Here is a 25,988-nt window from a genome sequence, read left to right on the forward strand (position 1 = left end):
TGGCTATCTTTAGGAAGCTTTGGAAGCATTTTATTTGTTTGCTGCTACTAGCTGTTGTCAATACTGGAGTAAAGATCAATAGGTTGTAGACTACAGCTTAGAACTGAGGAGTCCTGTGCCAAAAGACCACATGGACTTTAATTTCTTACTGAGAAATTATCTGTATGGGAATAACAGAGATTCATTTTTATTCACCTCTTATGAAATGTTGGAAAAAACCCAGAGAAGAGACGGTAACTTCATTTGGAGTGGCAATATGCTGCAATAAAATGCTACTCAAATTGAGGGAAGAAGAGGTTATTTTACTGCATTTGGTTCAATGAATTGTGATCTTTTTCTTCCTGTGCAAAAAGGTATTAAAATTATGTGAGATGTAAGCAGAATGTTTCCCTTCAGTCAGACCATGATTGAGGGGAATTATCCTGATGGTATTGCTCATCTTTTGTGAACTAAGTAGTACCTATAACCTACCTATCAGAGATTTTGCATGTGCCCTCTATTCAGGATGGGAGCATCTGTTTCAGTCTCCTTGATTTAGTGAAGTTCTCCTTTCTATTGTTTTGGTTCAGTGGCTAATTCTTTGTTCACTGAGGGTCTGACTCTAGCAACAGAAACTGAGTTTTCCTCTCCCACGACATCAGAAGGAAACGAAGTACAGGAAGGTTTGAGGAGATGGAGTGGATTTGGCTAGTTTTTCCACTAGCAGCTGTAAAAGGGGAAGGTGACAGTGGGAGAGGGACCAAAACTGTGTGCTTTATGTTCTCCAGTTTGCTCCACATGGATGATTTTTCAGCATAGATTCATTCTCATGGCCCATGTCTTGAAGTCAGATCAGAATTTATTAATCTTCAGGATTTTTTTGTAAAGATGAATTGAACTAAGTGGAGGTTTAGCAGGGAGCAGAGCCCTTCAGAAATGTTGGGGCAGTCTGTGGTGTCAGCTCTAGTTCATCACTGCCTTTATCTACTTCATTAACAGCGTGAAACAGGCTCTGCACACACTTTCCAAAGGCCTAGATGAGCAAAGTCTTTAAGTCAGAAGACAGAAGTAGTTTGTGGAAAGCTAAAATTATATTCTGTTTTTGGCAAGCCAAGCCTTGTCTGGAGATGCTGAACTTCCTTGCATGCTAAGTGTGAGCTCTGCCCAAGTACCTTGAAAAGCAAAGGCATTGCATGACCATTGGCCATGTTGCTCCTGAAGATGATGTCAGGGGACAACAAAGCAAAGCAGAGTTCTGCTTTACTATGTAATTTTTCTTCCAGCCTCTCCACCCCTGTGCCCTGCACTACAAGTAATTTTTTTTTCTCCGCCTTTATGGTGTGGTGGATTATTATTAGCACTGTGACATTTTCTCAGATAGCATTATTCTCAGAGCTGTGCTGTGTACATTAGTATAGACATAGACTTCTTTTTGTTAAGAAAATGGGAGAAGACACTGGGTTTCTGTGTTTAAGCTGTCATCGTGAACACAGTAATGATGTTACACAAGCAAAATAGAGTTCTGGTTAGCTACATTTAATCATGCTGCATTTTTGTGCATAAGGCTTTATTATGGAAAATTTGAGAGCACAGAAGACTTGAGGAGAGCTGACAGTCACTAAGATTAAGACATTGCCTTTCTATCTTGTCCTGTCAGTCAGGGCTCTCTGTAGTGAAAACTGATTTCAGAGGGGAACTAAACCATGTTTGCCATTTCCCTCTAAACTCTGTGGTGACATTGGCTGAGGTCATAGCATTGCCCTCACCAACGTCTCTTAATGAAAAATCCATTCATTAAGTTCAGATTCATTAAGAGAGGGTTCATCTCCAGCAAGAATTCACTACTATTCAGGAGCTTCCACATTGTAAAATCTCCGTTTTAAAGGAAGAATGTTAAAATATTAGAAGTCACAGAGAGAGCTATGGGTTAGAAAACAAAGCTTTTGATCAAGTTTTTAATCTGAATTTAGCTTAATCTCTGAACCGATTTTCATATTATTCAGATGATGTTGCTGTTTTACTGCAGGGTCAGTAGGGTGCACTGAATTATTGCATGGCTAATAAAGTAATTCTATACTAATGCTGATAAAATAATGCTATAATAATCTCTTCCCATACATTAATTGTAAGCATTTTTTTCCAGAGAAACATCTGGTATCCTCCTGTACCCCCCTTTCCAAGAGCCCTGACTTTATGTTGTGAGATTACGTTAGTCAAATTTAAACCCTCCATTAGATGTCAATGAACTGTAACCATTGTGACCGCATGGTTATTGACCCAGGTGCAAATAGTCAATGCCCAATTTAAAGATTCAGTTCTGACAAATGGGTTAGAATAACGAAAACATGATGGGAGATGGTTGGGTACTTCACTGCCTAATTGAATAGATCCTTACAATTTGTTCTATAATACATAATTTTTCGCAGCCACGGGTGAGTAACAAATCTATCATCTTTAATGTTTCAGAGTTAACTGATGAAAATTCTGGAACTGAAAGGTACCTGTATTTTTCCTTTGGAACAATTTTAACAAAACACTAAATTCCCTTTGTGCCATTAGCAGGTTGGGGTTTTTTTGGTGTATTTTCATTTAGTTGGTTGGTTTGTGGGTTTAGTTTTTTTTGTTTGGTTTGGTTTTGAATTGGACTTTGAAAAACAAGACATTTAAGTTCTTTTTGGAAGCAAAACATCTTTCTGCATGTATGCTATCATTAATATAAGAGGAACCTAGTTTTAAAGAAAAATGAAGAATAGTGCTTTGAGAGACAATTTTAATTCTGTTCCACTCCCCACCCCCCCTTAATGTCAAATAAATATCTGATCTGAATAAAGTTGTGATTTAAAAAAGATTTCAAAGGGCTTTAGATTAGGTCTTATTGTTACTTCATTCTATAGGATATTATAATTCTATAGAACATATTCTATAGAATATGTTCCTTTTTAGAATTTCCAAGTATTACTTGTTTAAATCTGGATTTTGAGTTCCTTGAAGATTTTGTTTATCAAAAATCCAGCAGCTATACCTCAATTGGCTAGAGTAAAATGCTTTTTCACTTTACTGCAGTTTCTGAGGTATTGTCTGCTCCTAGTTTGTAGTTTGCACACACAGCAGGGGTAGATGGTAGATAGGCTGATGACGTATCTCTGATTTCTATTATCTACATAAATTTTAATGCAGACATCAGCAAGAGTATTTTTCAAGATGTTGTAAGTGATCCCCAGTTTTAACTATTTAGCTAACAGGCAGAGCCTGAGGAAGGTTATTTTAATATTCTAATACAGCATGCTAATCTGCTATACTGCATCAGATTTCAGGCTTAAAAAATCAGTTGCAAAATAGGTTTTATAATGTTAAAATATACTGCTAGAGCAAGCACTGAAATAAGACTTCCCAGCACGATGATCTATACCGACATTTAAAGGACAGATTGATTTTTATAGTGTTCCACTACAAAATTTTATAGAGATGTTACAATTGCAAATCAAATAATAAATTGCTGAAAGGACAGACAGAGAGCGACTTTGGTTTACTTTTGCCTTTTTCATCAATTTACAGTATGATGTTATCCATTATCTTTCTGAAGCAGAAATGCAGAGGTGGTTTGTTTGTTTTTGGTTTTGTTTTTTTTTTTTATCACTTCATAGCTTTTCACTAGGAGCCATATTTGGTAGTATGGTTCAAATGGTTTCTATCACTTAATTTAAATAGTTTTATACTTCTGTGAAGTTGTAAAGTATTTTGAAGCTGCTGGAACGTTTGTGTAAATATCACCCTGAAAGTTTAGATTTACTTTGATAGCAGAATATGTAGGAACATGGCTTCTTTACTCCAGCAGAACAGGTTTTTCATGATCCAGGTGACATTCCTAATTATACTAATTTTGGTCTAAAATAAGCAGTTTATCTGTTCAGCTTTCCTTAAACAGTTCCAGTGCTTGTGTGCTAAACAGTGAAAAGCACTCAGTACTAGATCTAGAAGGAAATGATGGCTTCATGTTTAATGACAAATTGCTAGTAAAATTACCATTGTGGTGAACTGTTTTTTTCAGAAGAAAATAGGAGTGTACGGCTGCAGCTGCTATCTTGTGGGTATTATCAATACAGCCAATGATGTTTTAACTATTTGAACCAAAAATCTGAAAAGCTTTAACAAAGATATAAACATTGTGATGTGATTATTTTTCTCACACTAACAGCTTGCTTTGAACTTTATTCATTCATTTTTTTTAACTGTGTCCTTCATGAAAACATATACTTAAGGTAAAAGAAAAAGGCCAGCCTTAGGCCAATTGCACATTTAAGTTATATTTTCCCTAGAATCATGCCACTGTGAAGGGCTTCCCAGTCTGTGGTACCACTGTCAAACTTCTTTGTAAATGGAGCAAAAAGTCTGTGTTTTCAGATCTTCAGCTCCAACCTCACAACTGAGTTGACATATATATAAAAAAAAAAATTGTCTTGAGAATGTGATCACTGACAAAACTGCCAAAAATGACCTGGCTGAGAAGTTGTTTTTTTTGTTTAGAGAAACTTCTGGAACTTTAGGATGATTTGAACAGAAGTTTTTGGAGATCTTCTGTTTGAGACTACTTCAATCCATCAGACACAGCAAAAGGAAGAAGGGAGGGAGCAGAATAAGCTTTGTATTTTTACTGAAAAAGTGAGTGAAATTTTTTTTCCCATTTGGGAAAATTGCCATTCTCATCTTCAGTGAAAACATAATCTCAAGGTACTTAAAGCTGCCAGGAATATATGTTTGCTGTTTTGGGAAGGCTACATTTATTTCAATATGAACTGATTAATGTCATCTGGAAATTAAGCCCTTGTTAAACGCTTTTCCATATGCCTGATACAAGTTCAGCTGGAGTGAAATTTAATGATCTATAGATAAGTCTCATGTGAAGCAGTGATACGTATATGATGCTTTCCTTTCTTTCTGGTCAAAGCAGGTGTTACGTGCTTTCTCTGTTATATAAAAAAGCAAAAAGAGAACTTGGAAATATGCACATGATAGATATTTTAACTAAGAAAGTACCATAACTTGTTAGCCCATTTGCCATCTGTCTCAGAGAATGGAAAATTTATGATGAAAACTGTAAGTGTTTTCACTATATGTGGGGATGAATTAAAAGCTCCTGTGATTTTATTTTGTGACTATTCTAGTCCTGGCCAGACATTTTGCTATTGCAGTGATGATCTGGCTTTACACGTTTACTTAAGGAGAGAATTTGGGTCACAATTTAGGGGGTCACAGAATGTCAGAATTTACCGAGCAGTGGATGAATAAATTGTGTCTACTTATCAGAAACTTTTAGGCAAGAAGAACCATGTCCATAGGGTAGCCATCAATGAACCAATGAATGGATGTACTGAATGAAATTCTGCAGAGGTCTGTCTTGCTTCTGATATAATCCAGTAATATTGATGTGAATTACACAATGGACCATATCCTTATTGAATTTGATCATGACATAAACATGGGATGGACTGTAGATATGCTGAAGAGCAGGACTAGAAGTCAAAATCTCTTTCACAAACAGGTAAAATGGGCTGAAGAATGTAAGGTGCTATTAAATATGGACAATAGCAAGCAGGATTAATAAACTGTGAAAACAGTTTGGAAAGCAACTGGATCTGTAGCAAGTTTTTTGCAAAAAGTGAGTGGCTTTGGTTGATTAAAACCGGAATGTGAATTAACAATGTGATACTTCTGTTAAAAAACAAAAAATCATACTGAGTTGCATAAACAGGAATATAATCCATGAAAAGTGAAATAATCCTTCTTTGCTTAGTGTTGGTAAGACTGGTGCTGTAGTGCTGTTATGCACTCATCGCTTTGAGAAAGATATGCTAGAATCTGGAGGATACCAGCAGAAATTATCAAAGGTTTAGGAAATGTACCCTACCAAGGAAAACTGAATGAGTTGCTTTCCTCATCTGAAGAGGGAGACTTTCTAGTATTATTCAAATAAATGCAGGCAACTTACAAAGTAGAAAGGAATATTATGTTCTGTATCCTCAGTAGATTGCAGAAGTAGTAAGGTGTTTAAATTATGATAGGCAAGATTTGTATTAGATATTAGGAAAAAAATATTTTAGCAATAAGGATAGTGAAACACTGCCTGGGGAGTTCTTCAGTCATTTTTGGTAAACATCGGTTAAAATGAAACAAGAATAACTGAACTTTGCCTTGGATGCTTAGAGTTGGTAACGAGACTTATCTTTCCAGCCTGACTTGCTGATGATTCAGTGATGTGCCAAGGGATGTACACATAAAATTCAGAAGAAGGTAAAGAGAAGGATTTGGTTGTGGCTCAGCAGTTTTTGAAAGCCAGTTTGGAGGAAAAAGTTAAAAAAAAAAAAAAATGCTAGGAATTAATGGGAAGTGAAATTATTAAAAATCCACTGAACCACTGGACTGGCTCCTGTTATGTTGCTCCTTTTAATCTAGGAATGGGTGTCTTTCCTTCATCCTTTGGTAATTTCAGAGCCAAGCTTCTTCTCAGCCCTTCCCACTAGTAAGGAACTGCCCAGCTGTAGCTAATCACACAGCTGTTGCTAAAATGAGGGATTTGGGTAATTTTACTACTATTAGCAGAAAAGTGGTTCCTTTAGAGAGCTAAATAGGTAAAAATTTGGCTGGGAAGGCAGGTGGTATACACAATTGGTGGAAACGTGTCTTTTACACAGAAGACTTCTTGTGCTATTTGGGTAAAAGTTGTTAATGCTTTGAAAATCTTTATGTGTTGTAATATGCTTAAAATGAGTGCTTGTGAGAGGTTTATACAGAAGTAAAACCATACAGATGTTGATATTTAATGACCAGAATATGGTATTGTAACTATGTTTTGAGATATATTATGTTAAACAAAGGTGTGAATGAGATGACTTTGGCTGTGAAAGGGCCTGTTTTGGGGAGGGCTCCTGCAGCACTTTTCCCCGGGCGCCATCTTGGATGCCAGGGCTGCCCGGTCAAAGCTAGTGCCACCGGCAGGTTTTACCTCATGAAAGTGGCTCTGTTACACAAAAGTGTTAACTTTAAAAGTTGTTAACCTATTTCTTCTCATGTATGACACCTGCTCAGCATGTCAGTGTGACTAGTTAGGAATAAAACTGTTCAGAGGACCAAGCCTGCTGGGTAACTCACCTCAGCTGAGAGCTGTGGGAGTTCAGCTGGTAGTGATGCCACAGATGCTGGACCCTGCCGGCCACCCCTCTGGTCCCCCAGTTGTCCCCTGTCATAGTCCTGCTGGCTGCTGCCTGTTGGGACAGGACAAGGCAGGGGCAGGTCTCGTGCCTGCCACCCCCTTACAACTGAGGCAGGAGCTTTTATATTAATATATCTCAGCCTATAACCTGTGCATGTCATCTGTGCAAAAGCAGCAGTTTATTTTAATAGAGCAAATAATGAGCGCAGGGCCGTTTGCAGAGGGCTGGAAAGCCCTGTGGAGCTGCCCTCGCTTGCGGCAGGAGGCACAGGAGCCTTCCAGAGGCCTTGCACTCCAGGGTGAGCTGGGCCGGCTGCTCTGAGGTGCTCCTCTGCTCCGTGGTTTCGCTGCGTCTGGGACATCCGTTCTGTCGTAAGTTGTTCTATAACCAGCAGCATTGCCCTGGCAAAACTGAGGTCAGTAGCATTTTAACATCATGGTAATAATAACAACAACAACCACCTAATGTAATATTATGTAATAATGTCATATGTTCACAAACGTATGCTGATATTCTTTCCCCCTCCCCCTCCTCTCTTCAGGACTTCCGATTTAAGTTAACTAAACATCATGTCTGACCCTGTTGTTCTGCGTAGCATCAAGAGATTGGGAGAGGATAACAATGCTTTTGACTTGGATGGCAAATGTAAGAAGTTTATTCTTCAGTCAGCAACTTGTTTTACAAAGCATGTAAAAATAGGTGGTGGGTGGCCTAAGTGGAGCAAATAGCCTACAGAATACAAATCAAATTGTGGAATAGATACAGAGTTATGTGTATGCTGTCTGCAAAACAACTTTTCTGTAAAAACTATGCATAACAATCCCTGCTCATGGACAATCTTTACTTAGCCTACAAGTTCGCAGTATCTACCTAGGTTTTTATACTCAGCACTCTGGTGTACAAGAAAAAGGCCTTTACTAGGGAAAAAAATTAGAAGTTCTGTCTTCCACAGTTTCTAAAGCTGTTTTCAATGAACACATATATTTGTGGTCATACTTATATTAGGCAGAATTCTTACGAGCTCTTGCTACGCAAAGATCTGCATTTCTTCCCCTCATCAGAGCTTTTCCTCTTTTCTTCCATTTTTCTTTGCAATGTGCACTTTTCCATTTTGCCAGTCCAAATGCAGCAAGAGTCAAGGAGAAACATGAAGAGAAACTGCTAAATATTTTGAGTTCTGTTTATAAGACTTGAGGAAAGCTGACAAAGGGTGGGGTGTTTATACTGAATGTAACGTACAAAGGAAAGCAAAACAGTAGCATATAATGGAAGATAAATTGCAATACGGTATAATGTACATGCTCCTCACATAGAGTAAAAAGGGTTCACAAAACTATTCCAGCACTCAGATATCACCAGATTCCTGTAAGCCTACACACATTTTGTATTTTCTTAAATTACCTGACAGCTGCACCCTAATCCTGGAAGAGTTTAAGCTTTAATTTAAACCATTCTCCTAGGACCCAATGAAATGCTTCAAACCATGCATGAAACAGCCTGTGTTCTAAATATGGGCCTTATTGGGATTTACAAATGTGGCATTCACTCCCAATTTCATCTGCTTCATCACAAAAAGAGGTGCTCTCAGATTGGGTCTGAACAAAACACAGCTCGAGAAGGAGTGATGTTTTATTTTCTTTCTTTCAATTCATCTGATGTATGTTAGAACAATCAAACTCGATAGTGATAAAAGACTATGCGGTTTTATTTCTCTTTAAATACTTCATGACAGATATCCTCCACAAAAATGGAGACTTGTGTTGAAAGACAGTTCCTCTCTCTTGGAACTATTTTTCACCAACAAAAAGAAATCAAAGCAAACCATACTAGACTGAGTTATTTTTTCCCCTTGCCTAGATAACAGCTCAGGTTTAAGGCAGTCCAGCCTCAGTCTTTTTCATTCCATGGTAACTATACATCTACCTTTTGTTAAAACTTACGGCATGCAGCAAAATTCTTCACATAACCATGCATATTATGAAATTTCAGACAATAATCAAACTTTTTCAAGACCTTAGGACTGATTTTTAATGGGAGACCTCTTCAAGACTCTCTCCCTGCTATACAGCAGCACAGTGTCCCTGTTATAACTTGCTCTGTCTGTTGTTATTTTTAAAACTTAGAAGTTGATCGATGCTAAGTCTGTATTTCAAGCCTAGTATCATTCATTGTATGAGTTTGGGATTTCCTTCCAATCTTTGTCTGTAACAGGATGTCTCATAGGACTAAGGGAATAACAGTAGAGTCTGAACACTTTTTGAGTATTCATTCTGAGCTTGGACTGAGCCTTGATTGTGGTTATCTTTGTAGAGACTGACTGATATCTGCAAACATAAAAGCAGCTGTTTCACTAGAAGACAGCCCATGTGCTTTTTTTGCTCTGACATTAGAAGCTGAACAAGAGCTTCATGTGCAGCAGGGATTATGTTCTCTGTGTTAGTCAGATAATACCTTTGGTTTTAACCATCCTCATCAAATCTCTTACACTTTGCTGGGATTATTCTCCTAGACTAGATAATCTCCTATTTGACAGATTCAGAGGTCTGTTTTTGTTAGGAACTTGAAATCTATTGTTACAGCTGGTAAGAAGATAGCGTAGGAAATATTCTCTGAATAGCTTAAATGTATTCTTAAAACCAAAGCTGGCATGCTAGATTCTGCAGCTGATTTTGAAGTCTGCAACCAGCAGCAGCAACCTCAGCTCCATGACTGTGAAAGAAACCAATGTGAATGTTTTCTGAAAGTCTGCTCTCTCCCCAGTATATTGCTACCCCAGCACTCCGCTCTGCATCCTGCTGGAATGAACAGCCATGTGCATGCTGAAGCAGTACAGACCTCCCCCCTCTCCTCCCCTACTGTGTTGTTTTGTCTTTAAAACTTCTCACTTAGGCTGCTAACTAAAGGCAGGTCCAATCCATAGGGCATTGTGGGGTCTAATATTGGTGTCAAGAGGGCAGGAATGATGAGAAAAGGGAGTGAATAGGTTAAGGGGTATGTCCTTCTGCTTCTGGGAGAGAAAACTTTTCATCTCTTCCAGCCACTTAGCACTCCCAGATTGCCCAGATTTACCTAGCTGGTTTAGAGTGGGTTTTCGTCTTATGTAATTGTTGCTTTTACTTGTAATGGGATTTTGGCAAAAGACTTTCTATTGGGACCAAAGCTATTCCTCTTTCACAGTTGGGGTCTTTTTGGCCTGTCAAGTGAGTTTGCCTCTGATTTCAGTTTCTTTGGAAATGCACTGTGTTTTCTGCTTAATGTAGTGAGCAGTGTGATGAACTGCTGCAGCACCTTCCCCAAAGCAAGAATCATTGCTTTAAAACCTTACCGGCATTCTGCTGATTGATCTCATTTCCAGTGAGGTTTGCTTCAATAACCATCCTTTGTACATATTAGCAAGAATTAACCCTCTCTGGATCAACCTTTGAACAACACATCTGTAGGTGTAGTTAAGAGCCAGCTTTAAAGTGGAGCTTTTTGAGTACAGTTTTTCATTGCTTGAATCAAGTATCAGATTTCCTCAGGTTTAACTTTTACTGTGTTCTCACAATACCAGTAAATTAAATTCTTGGTAGTGTTCTTCAGCTTTTCCTTGATTCTGTGCTTTTTTCAAATAGTAAAATTTCTTTCTTAAAGCCCTTAATTCCTCTTTCAAAATATTTGAACATTCAAAGATCACTATAACTTTTTTCTTTAGGGTTAATAAATTCTTTCATCTTCCCTACATTCTTTTCTTTTCTATAAAAATCATGTTCTGTCCTCTTTTTTTACTTTTTCAGTTGTAGCAGTGTGAACTTTTACTCACCTGTTTCCTTCTTTCACGTTAGCATAGGTAACATAATTCCAGATTCTCCTCTGCTTAAAAACTGCTAGCACACAAGAGCTGGCTCACAGCGCCTCACACTCTTGGATAGCATTGATATACTCTTGTTTCCCTCTTCAAGTTCATAGATTAGGGTTTCTTCACTGTTGTAGAATGCTTACTTTGCTCTCTAAGTTGATATGACTCAGAAAGCTATTTCACCAGACTCTTTTGTTCTCATTTTCCTATCAGTAGCCAATTCCTTCACTTTTTGCAAAACACTTTGCATTACCAGCCTGCAGAGGAAGCTATCTCTAAAACTTAACTTTTCTGATAAACACTGGAGAATCTTCTAGGAATGCTTTCAAACCACTGCCAGCTGTCAAAGTTCAAAAAACTGCAATCAGATATTTCTTCTTCCTTCACAAGCATCTATTTTTCTAACACCAAATTATTCTTTATCATAATAAATTATATAAAATAATAATTTTACAAATCAGAACTTTCCTGGAAAATGTCTGGGTTTTTTGGAATACACATAGGTCCTAATTGAATGAATCTTTTCTTCTTATTATCCCTGAGTAACAGAGCAGAATAAAATCAATAGAGTCGTTTTCAGCTAAAGCCAAATAAAGTTATCTTATTAATCCCAAAAAGGAGAAGTAATTAACTGTTCTCTCAGTCTCAAACTCAGACTGCTTCCATCTAACATTGTTGCCTTCTGAAATGCAAAACTCTGGAGATAGTGGAAAAGCCCTCTTCCCTTGGGTAGGAAAATGATGCAGGCAAAATCTGTGGTTCCAGTGATGACTTTGCACCCTCTGTGAATCGTGATGCAAAGCTCCTCCATATTTGCTCTGTGAGACAGGCCTGTGCATGCTCAGTGTTGTGTCACTAGATGTGAAGAAAGACAGGCACTGCTTGAACAGCTTACTGTGGTTCTCAACCTGATGCTGAGCTGCCAAGTGCGTTGTAAATGAGCAAGGTGCATATGCCCAGTGCCCTTAGATTATCCAAACTATGCTGTATATGTAAACCCAGCTCTTTATCATTGTCATCTCAAACGATGTACTGCAAATATAGCCTACATCAGCCCTTACGATGACACTTCTCTGGGACCCCTGCCAACACAAGCTGTGCTTTAGGTATGATGTCTAACAATCTCTCTTGAAAAGGAGCTAAATCTAGACCTGTTCTGGGGACTAGGAAGTTGTCCTACAGCATAATTATATCTTGTAGTATAATTGCATTTCTCTAAGCTATATATAGAGAGCTATATATATATAGGTTCCTATAGAGAGAATCCCAAGAATAGACATCAGTGTGACAAGTTCATCGTACCCTCCAGGAGCACAGCTTCCCCTCTTCCACAGGATTTGCAGCCTCTTAAGCTGTTGGAAGGCAAGAGTGATGAGCTACCACCCTTTTCAGGGAGATGCGTGGACTGCCAGTAGAGTAGTATTTCGTGATGAAACAGTGTCCAAGAGAACTAGTGGAATACTAGCGAACAGTCTGCTATGAAAATGAGTTGACTTCTGGCGAATTTCCTGAATTATGTATTTAGTGAAAAACATTTTGTCACCTGGGGGACTGAAAACTTGAGACTACTTTTTCAAGAGAAAGCAGGTATAAACTGATATAGACTTACCAAGGAATTTTTGGACCCATGTCAGTTTGTGTCCTTGGCTAGATGTATCAGGGGGAATGAAATGCTTATAACTCAGGAATGATCCAGTCCCATGGGGTTCTAGGGTTTATGTTTCACATATCTACAGAAGATTATGTACTTTAACAATAATTACTGACTAGACTGTGCATTTATTTTCCCTAACAGGTAACAGCTTCAAGAAATCAGAGTAAGTCACGTATACAAATGGAACAATTATTATTTCTATTATTCAAAGAAGTTAATGTCATCGGATTAAATTGATGCATTTATACAATATGTGGTATCTAATAAAAAACTGTTCCTTAGAAGATGAACTGCCTTATTTGATACAGGTGACACAGGCAGACCAAACCTGTTGTTTAAAAGCATAGACTAATGACAGCAAAATATGGTCTTCTGAAAATGTTTTTGATATTAAAATTTATCTTTTTTAGTACTTTTAGTTTGAGAAATGAGATTTTCAGGAATTTTAATCGATCTTGATTAATTTCTCTTTAAGCTTAACTGTGAGTCTTTAAAGTAAAAGGAATTAGCTCACTTCATTTGAGCTCAGACATTAGATTTAAATGTAGAATTCTAGATAGTTAAAAGCTGAAATGATTTAGAGACCTTAATCTTCAGCTATAATCCAAGATTTGAATGGGGTTAAGAGTCTCTCTCTTCCTTGGGAGATCTTGGGACAACTCTGTAGCAGCCTGGATATCCTAATGGGTGCTGTAATTTGTGCCAGCTCTTTCTGACGCAGTCTGAGAAAAACTGGAATGGGAAAGCAAGAGCATCTCTTAATTTTTGTCCTTGCCACGTTGCCCATCTCAGAGAGCACCAGCCCAGTGTTCAAGCTCTACCACAGTCCTCACACATATCTTGAAACCCAAGTTCTGTTGGATTTTCACATGTAACACGCATATGGTCCTACCTACTACACATATGAAGCTTCCTTCAGGGTTTCTAGGATCTGGTTTTTGAAAACTGTTCATGACAAATATAGCTTGAATTTATTTTATTTAAAAAAAATCCAAATTGAAAATCCCTACTCATTCATCACCAAATGCACACAGCTAATTACTTGCTATAGTAATATAAATAGTGGATCACATCCACACTGGTGCAACTACTTTAGATTTTAACTGACCCTACAGAACAGCAACACATAATGTGAGCACTGGAAAAAACCCTATGGTAGTGTGAGAGATTCTACTGCCACTATAGAGCTAGGAACATACGGGCAATATAGGTGGGAATGGGAACAGGACCTTTCTCTGTCTTAAAGAAAGGACTAACCAACAATTTGGATGGTGTTTTTTTCTCTAACTGGCCTCAAAGAACCAACAATTCACATTATAGCAACAGTGTTTTGAAGAACTGCTTATGAAACAAAGCATAAACCTTCAGATTGTTTTAACCTAACATCCATCCATTTAACCTAACATCAACAACCTAACAGTCCCCATCTAAAATGTAAAAGAACTATCAAACCACTGGTTCTGAAGAAATCTGAAAGAAACAACTTGTCTCTGAAAGTTCTGGGCAAAATGTCTCAAAAAAAATGCAATTTCAGAGAAATAACCAAGAGAATAAAAGAAATAATGTAAAATCTTATCCTTTTTGCTAGGAATTTCTATACGTATGAAGAACCTTTTGTAGAGAAGAAAACTGAAAAGTGAGTTAAGTTCAATTCTGTGTACTATCTTTGCATATAGAACAAAATATGTACTACAATAAAAGTTTATAATGTTATGTTTTCTGCTCTTGAAGGTCACCAGAAAAGAAAGAAAACACTATTCGTATTGGCTTCTTTCAGCTGGTAAGGGAAGCAATGGCTATAAATACTTTATATGTACTGTGCTTTAGAATAAGTGACAATAATCTATATGGGTGTTTAGGGGAATAGCTATGACTAAGCCACACTTTAAAGGATTAAACCATTTGGCATGAAATCCTGCCATTAAAGTCAATGGGAATTTAATAGAACCCTTTGTCATTTTGTCAACTTGGTATTGATTATCGATATTTGTGTCGTAATTGTCTATTAAACACATTATATTGAACTTACAGGTAGATATGGGGAAAAGAGTTAAGATGCATAGCAGGGATCTAGATGACCTTGGTTCGTGCTTATTTCTGCCAAAAATTTGCTGTGTGATATTTGCCAGATAATTTAGCTCCCTTGTAATTGCTCCATGGGTATTAGTAGTTTTGGTAACTGTAAAAACTTGGGAATGCACAATACTGTATGGTATGTCTAGCCTTTGATGGGTGCATCTAATTTTTAAAATTAATTTAGTAGTGAGATGTCCAACACAGCAGCATGCAGCTAAGAGGTTTTATTACTTCTGGTTTGCATGTAGTCTAGGCAATTATTCTGTAATTTGTCCAGACTAATGTGGTCCTGACTGTAGTACTGGGCTAGTGCAGTTACATACATGTGGCTTGTGCTCTACCTCACTAGGCATCTCAGTTTTTAGCTGGCGGGAGAGAACAGTCTTTTCCACACAGGGGACTATGTCTGTCAATCAGAAGGGCTTGAGTTCTGTGGCCTGTTTTGCACAGATGCTAAACCCTAAACATGGTTGGTAAACACGGTTGGTAAAATGGTAGGTTAAACGGATGGTATGCTTGCATCAGATGTGCTGAGAGATCACGTATCTGTGCAGTTTCTCTGTGCGTTTCTTTTTTTAATCAAGGAAATTCCTAGACTGCTTATGTGCAAGGTTTGCAAAACAGTGGTAGTGCTACAGCTTTCTTTTGATGGTTTTTGTACTTACTTTTCTTTTGTGTTAAATGACTTGTTTTTCCCTTTATCTTGTCTCTTCCCTAATGTCCCTTTTCTATAGGTGCACCAAATTCCCACCCTTTCTTCTCTTAAACACATTATAACACCTACAGAACCTGGACAGGTTCTCCAGCAGGCTATGATTCCTCTTTACACTCCTATTTCAAAATACATAACAATTGATACTGATATTCTATGTGGACAGCTTGATCTATATATTTACGCATGACTTCAACATGAGAATCAGACTTCACACAATCATGACGAAAGTAAATAAAGTCACTGTATCTGAGCTGACTCACCAGCTGCATGTGTGCATGTCCTTGGCCCATGGCAAATGTAAGGTGTTAGGACTTAGCTCAGCCCTTTTTTTCAGTACATACTATGTCATATTTCTATACATTTCTCCCAGATTAAGACCTAATGCACAATTGCCTGGCTCAGCCAACATTTAGAATATTAACTATGAGAACGTGCTCTCAGACTTTTAGTTGGCTTTCTACTGCAGTACCTCAGACTTCTGAGAAATTGGCTAACTCTTCAGAGGCTCTCCATAGTGCCCTAAGACATTTTCCTCCCTTCCCTCTCCCTCCATCCCCGCAGGAAATCTGCAAAGCAGACTATATATATGAATTATAATTACTATTCTTAATCTTTTATCTAGTTTCTGGAATGATAATAATGTGGAATGATATTGAGCTATTAATGTTACATGATAATTCACGTGGTCAGATTCTGCTGTCAACTAAAAGGGAGCTCATAATAATTTATGAGGCTGTAATCACAGGTGAAATTAGATTAGATTGGGGAGAGAGATTTGTCTTCTTTCTATTGAAGATAATTCTGAAATTTAAAGAGAATGATGTTGTATCTGATCTACCAGATTAATGATTTATCAGTTTACAACCAACTTGAAGACTGCCTCTCAGCAGACACTGTATTTTTTTCCTGTCTCTTTAGTTTCGATTTTCTTCATCTATGGAAATTTTAATGATGGCTGTTGGCAGTTTCTGTGCTATTGTTCATGGAGCAGCCCAGCCAGCTGTGCTACTTGTGTTTGGTGCAATGGCAGACACATTCATTGAATATGACATTGAAATGCAAGAGCTTAAAGACCCACTCAAGATATGTGTAAATAACACCATAGTGTGGATTAATGGTACTATTCATCAGAATGAAAAGAATGCCACAATAAGATGTGGGTAAGTAGCAGATGTATTAGTTTCTTTTCCTTTGTTATTATGGCTTGTCAGAGAATGTATCGCTAGTGAAGGTCCAGTTCAAACCTTTAAACTTTACATTTTCTAGCCATAAGGCAGAAAAGGGGCATGGTTCTTGTTATAGAGTGCTGTTTCTGAGCTGGAGATATTACCTGAAGGAAGAGAAGGTCAGCTTGGGGATATTCTATGACAATGATTGTTCTGATAAGAGATGTAGCTACTACACATCTGACTTCATTAATTTGTTTTCCCTGATGACACTGTAGGTAATAATGACTTCTGGTCATTCTGATTAGGGCTTAGGTATCTATAGGTGCCTGCTGACTTCTGAGCAAGTTAGCTGAAATTTAGTAATTAAATTTATTAAGTAAATTTAGTAAAGAGAAATAAGCATTTCTAGGATGCAGTTCATCTTAGCTTATGGGAGATGTCTAAGGCAGGTCAGATGAACCGCCCTATAAGAGTGCCTGTTTCTTTCCATTAACTGTAATAAATGGAGTCTAGATGATTCATTCAGATACAGATATCTGTCAAAACCAGATTTGAACCTGTAACCTCTCCTAAGGCTCATTTTTCAGTGCATCATTCCAAGAGTTTTCTAATCTCCGAGTGACATTTAATTAGATATTTAATTATAATTAAAAGTTACTTGTCTAGAGGTCTCTGAAATTTAGAGCACATGGGAAGTGATTCACATTCCTAGATGTAGGTGACTGGTGCCAAATTATTTTGCTCCAGGCTGCCCAAGCCAGACCTCTGAGATGGGGCTAGCAGACAGAATACAGAATTTGCTACAGACCTCTGTTCCTCTGAAACAGCACCTACCCACCAGGCAGGATACATTCATAGAATCATAGAATGGTTTGGGTTGGAAGGGACCTTGAAGAACACCTAGTTCCACCTCCCCTGCCGTGGGCAGGGACACCTTCCAGTAGAAGGGGTTGCTCAAAGCCCCACCTGACCTGGCCTTGAACACTTCCAGGGATGGGGCATCTATAATTTCTCTGAGCAACCTGTTCCAGCACCTTGCTACCCCCACAATAAAGAATGTCTTCCCAGTATCTAATGAAAGTGGACCCTCCTTCAGCTTAAAGTCATTCCCCCTTGTCCTATCACTACCTGCCCTTGAAAGAAGTCCCTCTGCAGCTTTCTTGTAGGTCCCTTGGAGGTCCTGGAAGGCGGCAGTAAAGTCTTCCTGGAGCCTTCTCTTCTCCAGACTGAGCCACCCCAACTCCCTCAGCCTGTCTTCATAGCAGAGGGGCTTCAGCCCTCTGATTGTCTTTGTGGCCCTCTGCTGGACTCCTTCCAACAAGTCCATGTCCTGCTTATGTTGGGGGCCCCAGAGTTGAATGCAGTACTCCAGAGGAGGATCTGCTTCATGATCTTAATTGAAGCATTAAAAATGGTACTGGTTATCAATGTCAGGCACCTGAGCTATTTCCATGATTGTTTTTTGTGAGATGATTCCAGGTGCATAGTGGTCCCTTTTGGCTTAAAATTTCATTTTACCAAATTCCAGGTAAATGGAATAAAATCTGCTTTCTGCAGGATGTTTTTAAAAAGTTGTCTAAAACCCACAACCAATAATGACCTGAAGTGCCTATTTCAAAGTAATCTAAATGCAATAGCAGCAACTCGATGTCTTTCACTGATATGAGGAGTAATTTAATACTCCTACTTGAGCTAAAAGAAATCATCATTTCAGATTAGCAAGATTATGGTACAAAGTAATACTTGAATTGTCTTCAGCAGCCTTTATTTCTCCCCACAACACTGTTTAAATCTGAGTGTTATTAATCGGTATAATGGCACAAAGCAAGTGCATTCAATATCTAATGAAAACTTGTTGGGCAGCTCTTCCCTGACACACCCTCTCACCTGTGCTGTTTTGGAGCATGCCGTCCGGTGGGGTTTCTCAGAGACTGCAGGGCTGCTCCAGGACAATGGAGCATTTTCTGGTACCTCCCAGTGCCCTGCCCCTGTGCAACAGGCAGAGCAAGCAAACCAGCCCCTGCTAGCTATAGCCTCAGTATTGTGAAACAATGCCTCTGTTAGCAAAACAAGATGACTTGCCAGTTGATGTGACTAACTTGAAGAAACACCAGATTAGAAATCTGTGAGAAACTTAACCCAGTATTGCTAACTCTTTTTTTCTTTATTTATTTTTTTTTTGTTTCATTAGGCTGCTGGACATTGAGCAAGAAATGACCAAGTTTGCAGGTTACTATGCAGGAATTGGTTGTGCTGTACTGGTGTTAGGATACATCCAAGTCAGTATTTTGTTCCTTATTTTGATTTCAAAGTTTAAATCGCTAAATAATTCAGTTTATAATAATTATGTTCCTTTTAACTACTTAGTCAACTGTCCATTTGAGCAGAGCAGATGCTTTCAATTCTCATTCTATCTACTGAAATAGGTTAGCTTTGGCAGTCTGAGACCTTGGATTTGTGCATGCATAGCTTTGTACAAGGGTGTGTTTTACCTAGTGAGATGGATGCATGCTGCTCCTTTCATATTAGAAGAAATACTTGCTCAAGTATGATTACTATGGAATCCACACACCCTCCTAAAATAACAGCTGAAGGGCATGCAGATTCTCAGTAGGCATCTCAGCTGCGTTGAGCCCTATGTTTCCTTTATAGAGATATTGCAGAGTAATACTAGTGTAAAACTAGTGCTGGAGAAGAATCACACCCTACACATTCTGTAGTAATGGTTCAATTCTTATAGCTGAGATGAGCTAAAAGCTTGCATGATTCCTGCATAACCTGCTAAAGGGTTCACTGCTTTTGAAGCTTTTTATAATTGCAAAATCACTTGTCAGTCTCCTTCCTGAAAACTATCCCAGAGTTTTGCTGAGGTAGGGTGGCTGCCAGCCCTATATTACTTAAAGCTACAGATGGAAAAAAAATTGTCCATATGACATTCATGTAACAGCACAAGTAATTTACCTTGCATCTCCTCTCAGCCTATCAGAGCTGAGACAAATGCTTGATCCAGATGCTTTATAAAATTGTTGGATTATTTAAAGATCAAAGGCATAAACCACTATCATGTCTGTGTAGCTAGAATGTATTTTACCTGAATAGTAATTTTATCAATAGCCAAATTGGTCTTTCCCATTTTAGCCAAATTGCTTTTTTGCATTTCTTGGGAGTAGAAAGACTTTTTACTGCAATTTATCAGCCACATTATGCTCTTCACAGATCTGCTTTTGGGTTATGGCTGCAGCTCGTCAGATACAGAAAATGAGGAAAGCTTATTTCAGGAAAGTAATGCGAATGGATATAGGCTGGTTTGACTGTACTTCTGTAGGAGAACTGAACACCCGCATTTCTGAGTAAGTAATACAGAAAAAAAGATACACTGCAAACATTTTGCACTTCTTTCCAAACACAAGAGTGCCAGTAACTTGGCAATTGAAAAAACACTAACATACTATTCAGCTATGTTCCTGGGAGCAGGGACCAGGCTGATTATCTCCCCCACCTTCAAAATGAAGGTCTTAACTGTTAAGCCACAATTATTTCCCTTTTGTGCCTTGTATGTTAATGTGTGTGTGGGGTTGTTGGGTTTTGGGGTGGGTTTTTTTTTGTGAGCTTGCCGCATCCTTTCCTTCTCCTCCAGTGCCCAGTCCTTTCAGAGTGATCTGTAATTTAGCTGCAGTGCGCACTCCCCTGAGGCTGGAGATGGGGGTTTGAATGCTCTCACTTCCCAGAAAGGAAAATTACATTAGGGCCATGCTTTGCTTTTGTTGGCTATTAAAAGAAAAAAAGTAAGCCTTGCTTAATCTTCTGCTAAAGAAGGTACAAGCACCTACCTTTACAAAGGCACCCAAGGTAGACGAGAAACCTTCTTATCCTGGGTGAAAATCTACCCTGGAGAAAAGCAGAGGTAAAGGCTTGCTCCTTTTCTTAGTGGTTCCAGTTTACAACTGAAGGCAGCTGCAAGGGGAATATGCCAACTCTAGATGTCTCCCTGTTCTCAGTTGTACCTGCAAAATAGTAGTCACATTTGCAGAATATTTTCCTGTAGTTGAAAGGGATTTTATTTGCCTTTACTCACTGCCCAGTGGTATCTTATGACCTTCTGTGGTGTTCTTTTTATGAAGAATAAATGACAAGTGTAAGTCACAGTGAAGAATCTATCTGGCAAAAAATAGGAACCGAGCATGTATTTCTCTAATAAATAAGTTCCCTGTTTTTTCAAACAGCATTGTCCTGTGCTTACAAAGAGCTTCCTGAATGCTAAAAAACATTCTCCAGAAGAAATAGAAATGTGTGCTTAACTCAACACTCTTAATTTTTTCAACAGAGAACTGTAATTTTACTTGATACATCGATGAGCTAACAACTTTGTACTTTAAACATCAACGCCACTTGCTCCTATTTATTTCAGGAGTTCCCAGTTCTTCTAATCTCAGGGATGAGGTAGCAGCCAAGAGTGGCAGAAGTATGATTACTGTTTTATTTTAAGACGTTTTTTCTATTTGGCAATGCATAAGAGAGAACAAATGAACTCTGCAGCTGCCTAGGGTAATGATGTTAACTGCTGTACCACTGTCCCCATGTGATAGAGCTGTCATGTTTTCCCACTGCCTCCAGTGATAAAGTAGCCGTCCTTGGTTTTCCCATTCTACCTCTCCTTTAGAGAAGAAACTACCTGATAAGGTGGAGAGAGGAACCAGGAGGTGGTAGAAGGTGAAACTAGAAGAGAGGTACAGCCCTCCTCCCTTTTCCTGCCCCCTCAGCAAGGCAGTATGGTACATTCTCAGTGCCCCATGATGGGAGGAACGCCATATCAGCTACACTGTTTTTCCATTATCTGATAGCTGCATCCAGCTGGGATATCTCTGCCCCCTCCTTTGATCAGCTTGGGGCACAGTAGTAAGAATTAGCTAGTGAATGAGTCTGCCAGCAGGGTGACTTTTCCTGGGAAGAGACAATATCTTCTCCACAGTATTCATGCATAAAAGCCTTTTGCTATTGCATCATTTCTCGCTGTAGCCCAGGTCTCTGGAAGGGATGATGGTGAAAAGAACAGGAGTGAGGAAGGACCCTCTCCAGGGTAAAGCAGCTAACGCAAACATGCCAAGACCTGCAACACAAACAAAAGATATGCTCACCAATCTTCTGTTGTTTTTTTTTTCTTTTTTTTTTTCCAGTGATGTTAACAAAATTAATGAGGCTATTGCTGACCAAGTAGCAATCTTTATCCAGCGCTTAACCACTTTTGTGTGTGGATTCTTACTGGGATTTGTCAGTGGCTGGAAATTGACCTTGGTTATCATTGCAGTCAGCCCTCTGCTTGGGGTTGGAGCAGCTGTCTATGGCTTGGTAAGTGAATTGTGAGAGATTCATGTTGAAGTATGATAAGCAGGGAAGCATGCCATAGAGCTGGGATGATGGGTGGAAGAGAAGACTATTACACCCCTTTAAAGTCAAGAGAAGCTGATTATGGTCGTAGCGGCACCAGGGCTTGGAGAGTGGGGAGGCAGACTGTGCTCCTGTTTTGCTTATTCTCATTCCCAGAATAATGTATCCTGCTTCTAAGACAGGAGTGTAAGCATACCTTCTGTTGGGTTCTGTGGATGGGTATTATGGTTGCAGAGATCAGAACCTGGCCTACACCAGCTCTCTATTACTACATACCTAGTAGTTTAGCTGGTTACTAGACACAGGGCTTAATTTTTCTAATTAGGAGCTTCTAGAGATGATCAAGTTTCAGAGATGTAAAATAGCTGAAAACAACTGCTCAAACTTACCTCAGGCTGTCCCTGCTCCTGGCAGCTGCTGCATCCTCTCCCATTTGTACCTGTTCTGCTCCTCCATCTGCTCCTTACAAGCTTCCTGACACTGTGCAGAAGAAGCATGGTGAAGAGGCAAACTGCAGGACTCTGCCCTCTCACTTCCTCTCCCACACCCAGCAGGGCTGGGCAGTTCCTGCTTTTCCTCTGCACTCTCTCACACTCTTTGGTTGGGTTCAGCCCTCTGGCTAGCTCACTTCTTCCACACCAGGAACAGTTTGCTATCATTTTGCTATAAAACCTCTAATGTAACTGACTAATTTCTCATCTTCCTGCTTTTCTTTATCACCTTGCGCTGCCTGCAAGTAGATGGCATGAATAATGACTTAGTGTGAAGTGGGAAAGCAGAATCCTGGCAGGGACTAAAATAAACTCCCAGATGCTGCTTTCCTACATTTGCAATTTTTTTCTGAGCTCATACCCCTTTATGTTTGTAATTTCCACACCCCCCCTTCCATTTTTATTTCTCTGGTCCCATCTCTTTCCTTTCACATACCCACTGTTAAGTGTTTCCTCCTTATGAGCCTTTCCAACCCAAATCTTTGATTTTTTTGCCATAAAGAAAACAAACCCAAGGTCAATCTGACCTGGTTTCCTGCCTCCAAAAGTGGCTAATAGATCCCTGGGGTAGGGTATTTGAAGAGAGAAAGCAAATAATGACACTTTACAATTTCTAGTGATATGTCATTCCCAAGCTAATGAAGTATCTTTGTGTAGAATTGTACATGGCTACATTTTCTTCCTTTAATTTGAGCACTTTTGTGAGCCTAAGTAAGATTTTTAGCATCCAGTGTGCTCTCAGCTGTGGTGTAGGAACCTATCTGCTGTCAGCCCAAGAAAACAAGCACAGTGATGGGCAAAATCGGTTTCCATCTTCCCCCATTACTACCATTACTACTTCTTCCTGAAGCTGGACTCTGCCACAGAGGCTAAAGGGCTGCTTTTGCTGTTTAAGCTCCCTCCTCCTCCCACCATGCACAAACCCTTAGTCTGCAGTCTCCTTAAGCCCAGTTAGCGGGAGGGCCCCCCACCATGCACAAACCCTTAGTCTGCAGTCTCCTTAAGCCCAGTTAGCGGGAGGGAGGGAGAGAAAGCAGGTGTTGTCAGCTGCTTTTTCTAGCTGCATGGAGCAGAGCTGTTGGCCAAGGGGATAACTGTCCTGCAAAACATATGCTGCAGAAGTATATGCCCTAAAACTAGAAGACAGAAGTCTTTGAGTGTGCAATGTGCCTAACAAAAGCCTGCACAGAGCAGAGGATGTGACCTTATGCAGAGCAGGCAGTGCAGTGTGACAGCCAGCACTGCTTCCTGCTGTCCTTGTCTGCACCTACAGTTCGGGTGTAACCAGCACTTCTTATGCTTTTGTAGGCTGTGGCAAAACTAACAGGCCGAGAACTAAAGGCTTATGCAAAAGCTGGAGCTGTGGCTGATGAAGTGCTCTCATCCATCAGAACAGTGGCTGCTTTTGGTGGGGAGAAGAAAGAAGCTGAAAGGTTTGTGTGGACAAATTGTAAGGTCTCTGATTTCTTCTTCCACTGTAAAGCTCTTTAGAGTCATGGCAATTCATCTCTAAAATCTACAACAATGACCATCTGTTAGCTTTGAGAATAATATGCATGTATGTTACAGAAATTTAGGTTTCAAACAACTTTACATATGCAAAACCAGTTTCATAATTCAGACAGTCGGTGAAATAAAACATCAGCAATACTACCTGCAAGTTATTCCCACTTTTAGGAGCAACTGTCAAATTTTCTCCTAAACATTGTCTGTATATCACTTTCGCAGCAAATATGAAAGCTTTGGGTACTTTTAAGATAAGTAGGAGAACTAGTTCCAGCAAGACATAATGATTTGATGATGTTAGGCTGCAAATTTCTATTAAATTCATTTAAAACATAACACGGCTATAGGACATGCTCTGAAGTATGGACTCTGAAACTCTGAAGGTTGGGGGCAGCCTTGGCTGCTGTGACCATGAGATGGTGGAGTTCTCAGGATCCTGCACAGAGGAAGCAGGGCAACAAGTAGGATTGCAGCCCGGGATGTCAGGAGAGCTAACGTTGGCCTTTTCAAGGACTTGCTTGGAGGAATCCCATGGGGTAGAACTGTAGGAGGTACGGGGGTCCAAGAGAGCTGGCTAATATTCAGGCATCACTTCCTCCAAGCGTGCATCCCCATGAATACAAAATTGAGCAAAGGTGGCAGGAGGCCTGCATGGACGAGGAGCTTCTGGCAAAACTCAAACAGAAGAAGGAACTTTACAGGATGTGGAAAAAGGGACAGGACACTTGGGAAGAATATAGGAATGTTGTCAGAACACGCAGGGAGGTGACAAGGAAGTCTAAGGTCCATTTGGAATTAAATCTAATGAAGGGGATCAGAGAAAACAAGGCAACCTTCTTCAAGTACAGCAGCAGGAGAAAGGTGACTGGGAAATATGTGGGCCCACTGCTGAATGAGGAAGGTACCCTGGTGATGAAGGACACAGAAAATGGAGCTACTGAATGACACCTTTGCTTCAGTCTTTACTGCCAAGGCTGGCCCTCTGTTTTCCCACACCCTGGAGGCAAGAGAGGAAGTCTGGAGAAAGGAAAACTCTCTCTTGGTTGAGGAGGATCAGGTTAGAGTTCATTTAGACAAGCCTGACACCCACAGATCCATGGGCCCTGATGGGATGCACCCCAAGTGCTGAGGGAGCTGGCAGATGTTATCCATCATCTTTGAAAGGCCATGGAGAACAAGAGAGGTGCCTGAAGACTGGAGGAAAGCCAATGTCATGCCAGTCTTCAGAAAGGACAAGAAGGAGGATCCTGGGGTGCATTAGGAGGAGCGTGGCCAGCAGGTGGAGGAGGTGACCCTGTCACTCTACTTTGGCCTGGTGAGGCTGCATCTGTAGTGCTGTGCCCAGTTCTGGGCTTCCCAGTTCAAGAAAGACAGGGAACTACTGGAGAGGGTCCAGCTGAGGGTGATGAGTGAAGATGATGAAGGGGACTGGAGCATCTCCCTGATAAGGAAAGGCTGAGGGAGCTGGGCCTGTTTACCCCGAAGTCAGAGAGGGCATGTTATCAATGCATACCTTACGGGCGGGTGGCAAGAAGATGGAGCCGGGCTTTTTTCAGTGCTGCCCAGCAACAGGGCAAAGGGCAATAGGCACAAAGCACAACACAGGAAGTTCCACATAAATATGATGGAAAAATTATTTACTTTGAGGGTGATGGAGCACTGGAACAGGCTGCCCAGAGAGGTTGTGGAGTCTCCTGCTCTGGAGACATGCAAAACTCACCTGGACATGATCCAGTGCAGCCTGCTGTAGGTGAACCTGCTTTAGCAGCGGGTTGGACTAGTTGATCTCCAGGTCCCTTCCAACTCCAACCATTCTGTGATTTTGTGAAGCATTGGCCAAATTCTTAAATCCTACGTCACTCTGCTAAAACCCCAAACCCCAAGGCAAGGTATCTGCAGTGAGTGTTGCGTTTCTTGTACTTATTGCACTAGAACATACAAGGGTTTCAGGATCTGGGAGCATTGCT

General features: G+C 39.8%; 1 protein-coding gene across 1 annotated transcript in view; it reads left to right on the plus strand.

The window, feature by feature from the left end:
- The first annotated feature begins 7,583 nt into the window (after window positions 1-7,583).
- The window catches only part of ABCB11 (ATP binding cassette subfamily B member 11), a 47,757-nt gene continuing 29,352 nt past the window's right edge, over window positions 7,584-25,988 (plus strand). The window contains exons 1-9 of the mRNA XM_080399055.1: window positions 7,584-7,832; window positions 12,821-12,842; window positions 14,268-14,315; window positions 14,411-14,459; window positions 16,389-16,630; window positions 18,831-18,918; window positions 19,856-19,989; window positions 21,814-21,985; window positions 23,824-23,948. Of these exons, the coding sequence (XP_080255181.1) occupies window positions 7,757-7,832; window positions 12,821-12,842; window positions 14,268-14,315; window positions 14,411-14,459; window positions 16,389-16,630; window positions 18,831-18,918; window positions 19,856-19,989; window positions 21,814-21,985; window positions 23,824-23,948 (956 nt within the window). The 5' untranslated portion in view covers window positions 7,584-7,756. The remainder of the gene's footprint in view (window positions 7,833-12,820; window positions 12,843-14,267; window positions 14,316-14,410; window positions 14,460-16,388; window positions 16,631-18,830; window positions 18,919-19,855; window positions 19,990-21,813; window positions 21,986-23,823; window positions 23,949-25,988) is intronic.

This window comes from Falco punctatus (assembly GCF_963210335.1).
Source record: "Falco punctatus genome assembly, chromosome: 8".
Taxonomy (NCBI): domain Eukaryota; kingdom Metazoa; phylum Chordata; class Aves; order Falconiformes; family Falconidae; genus Falco; species Falco punctatus.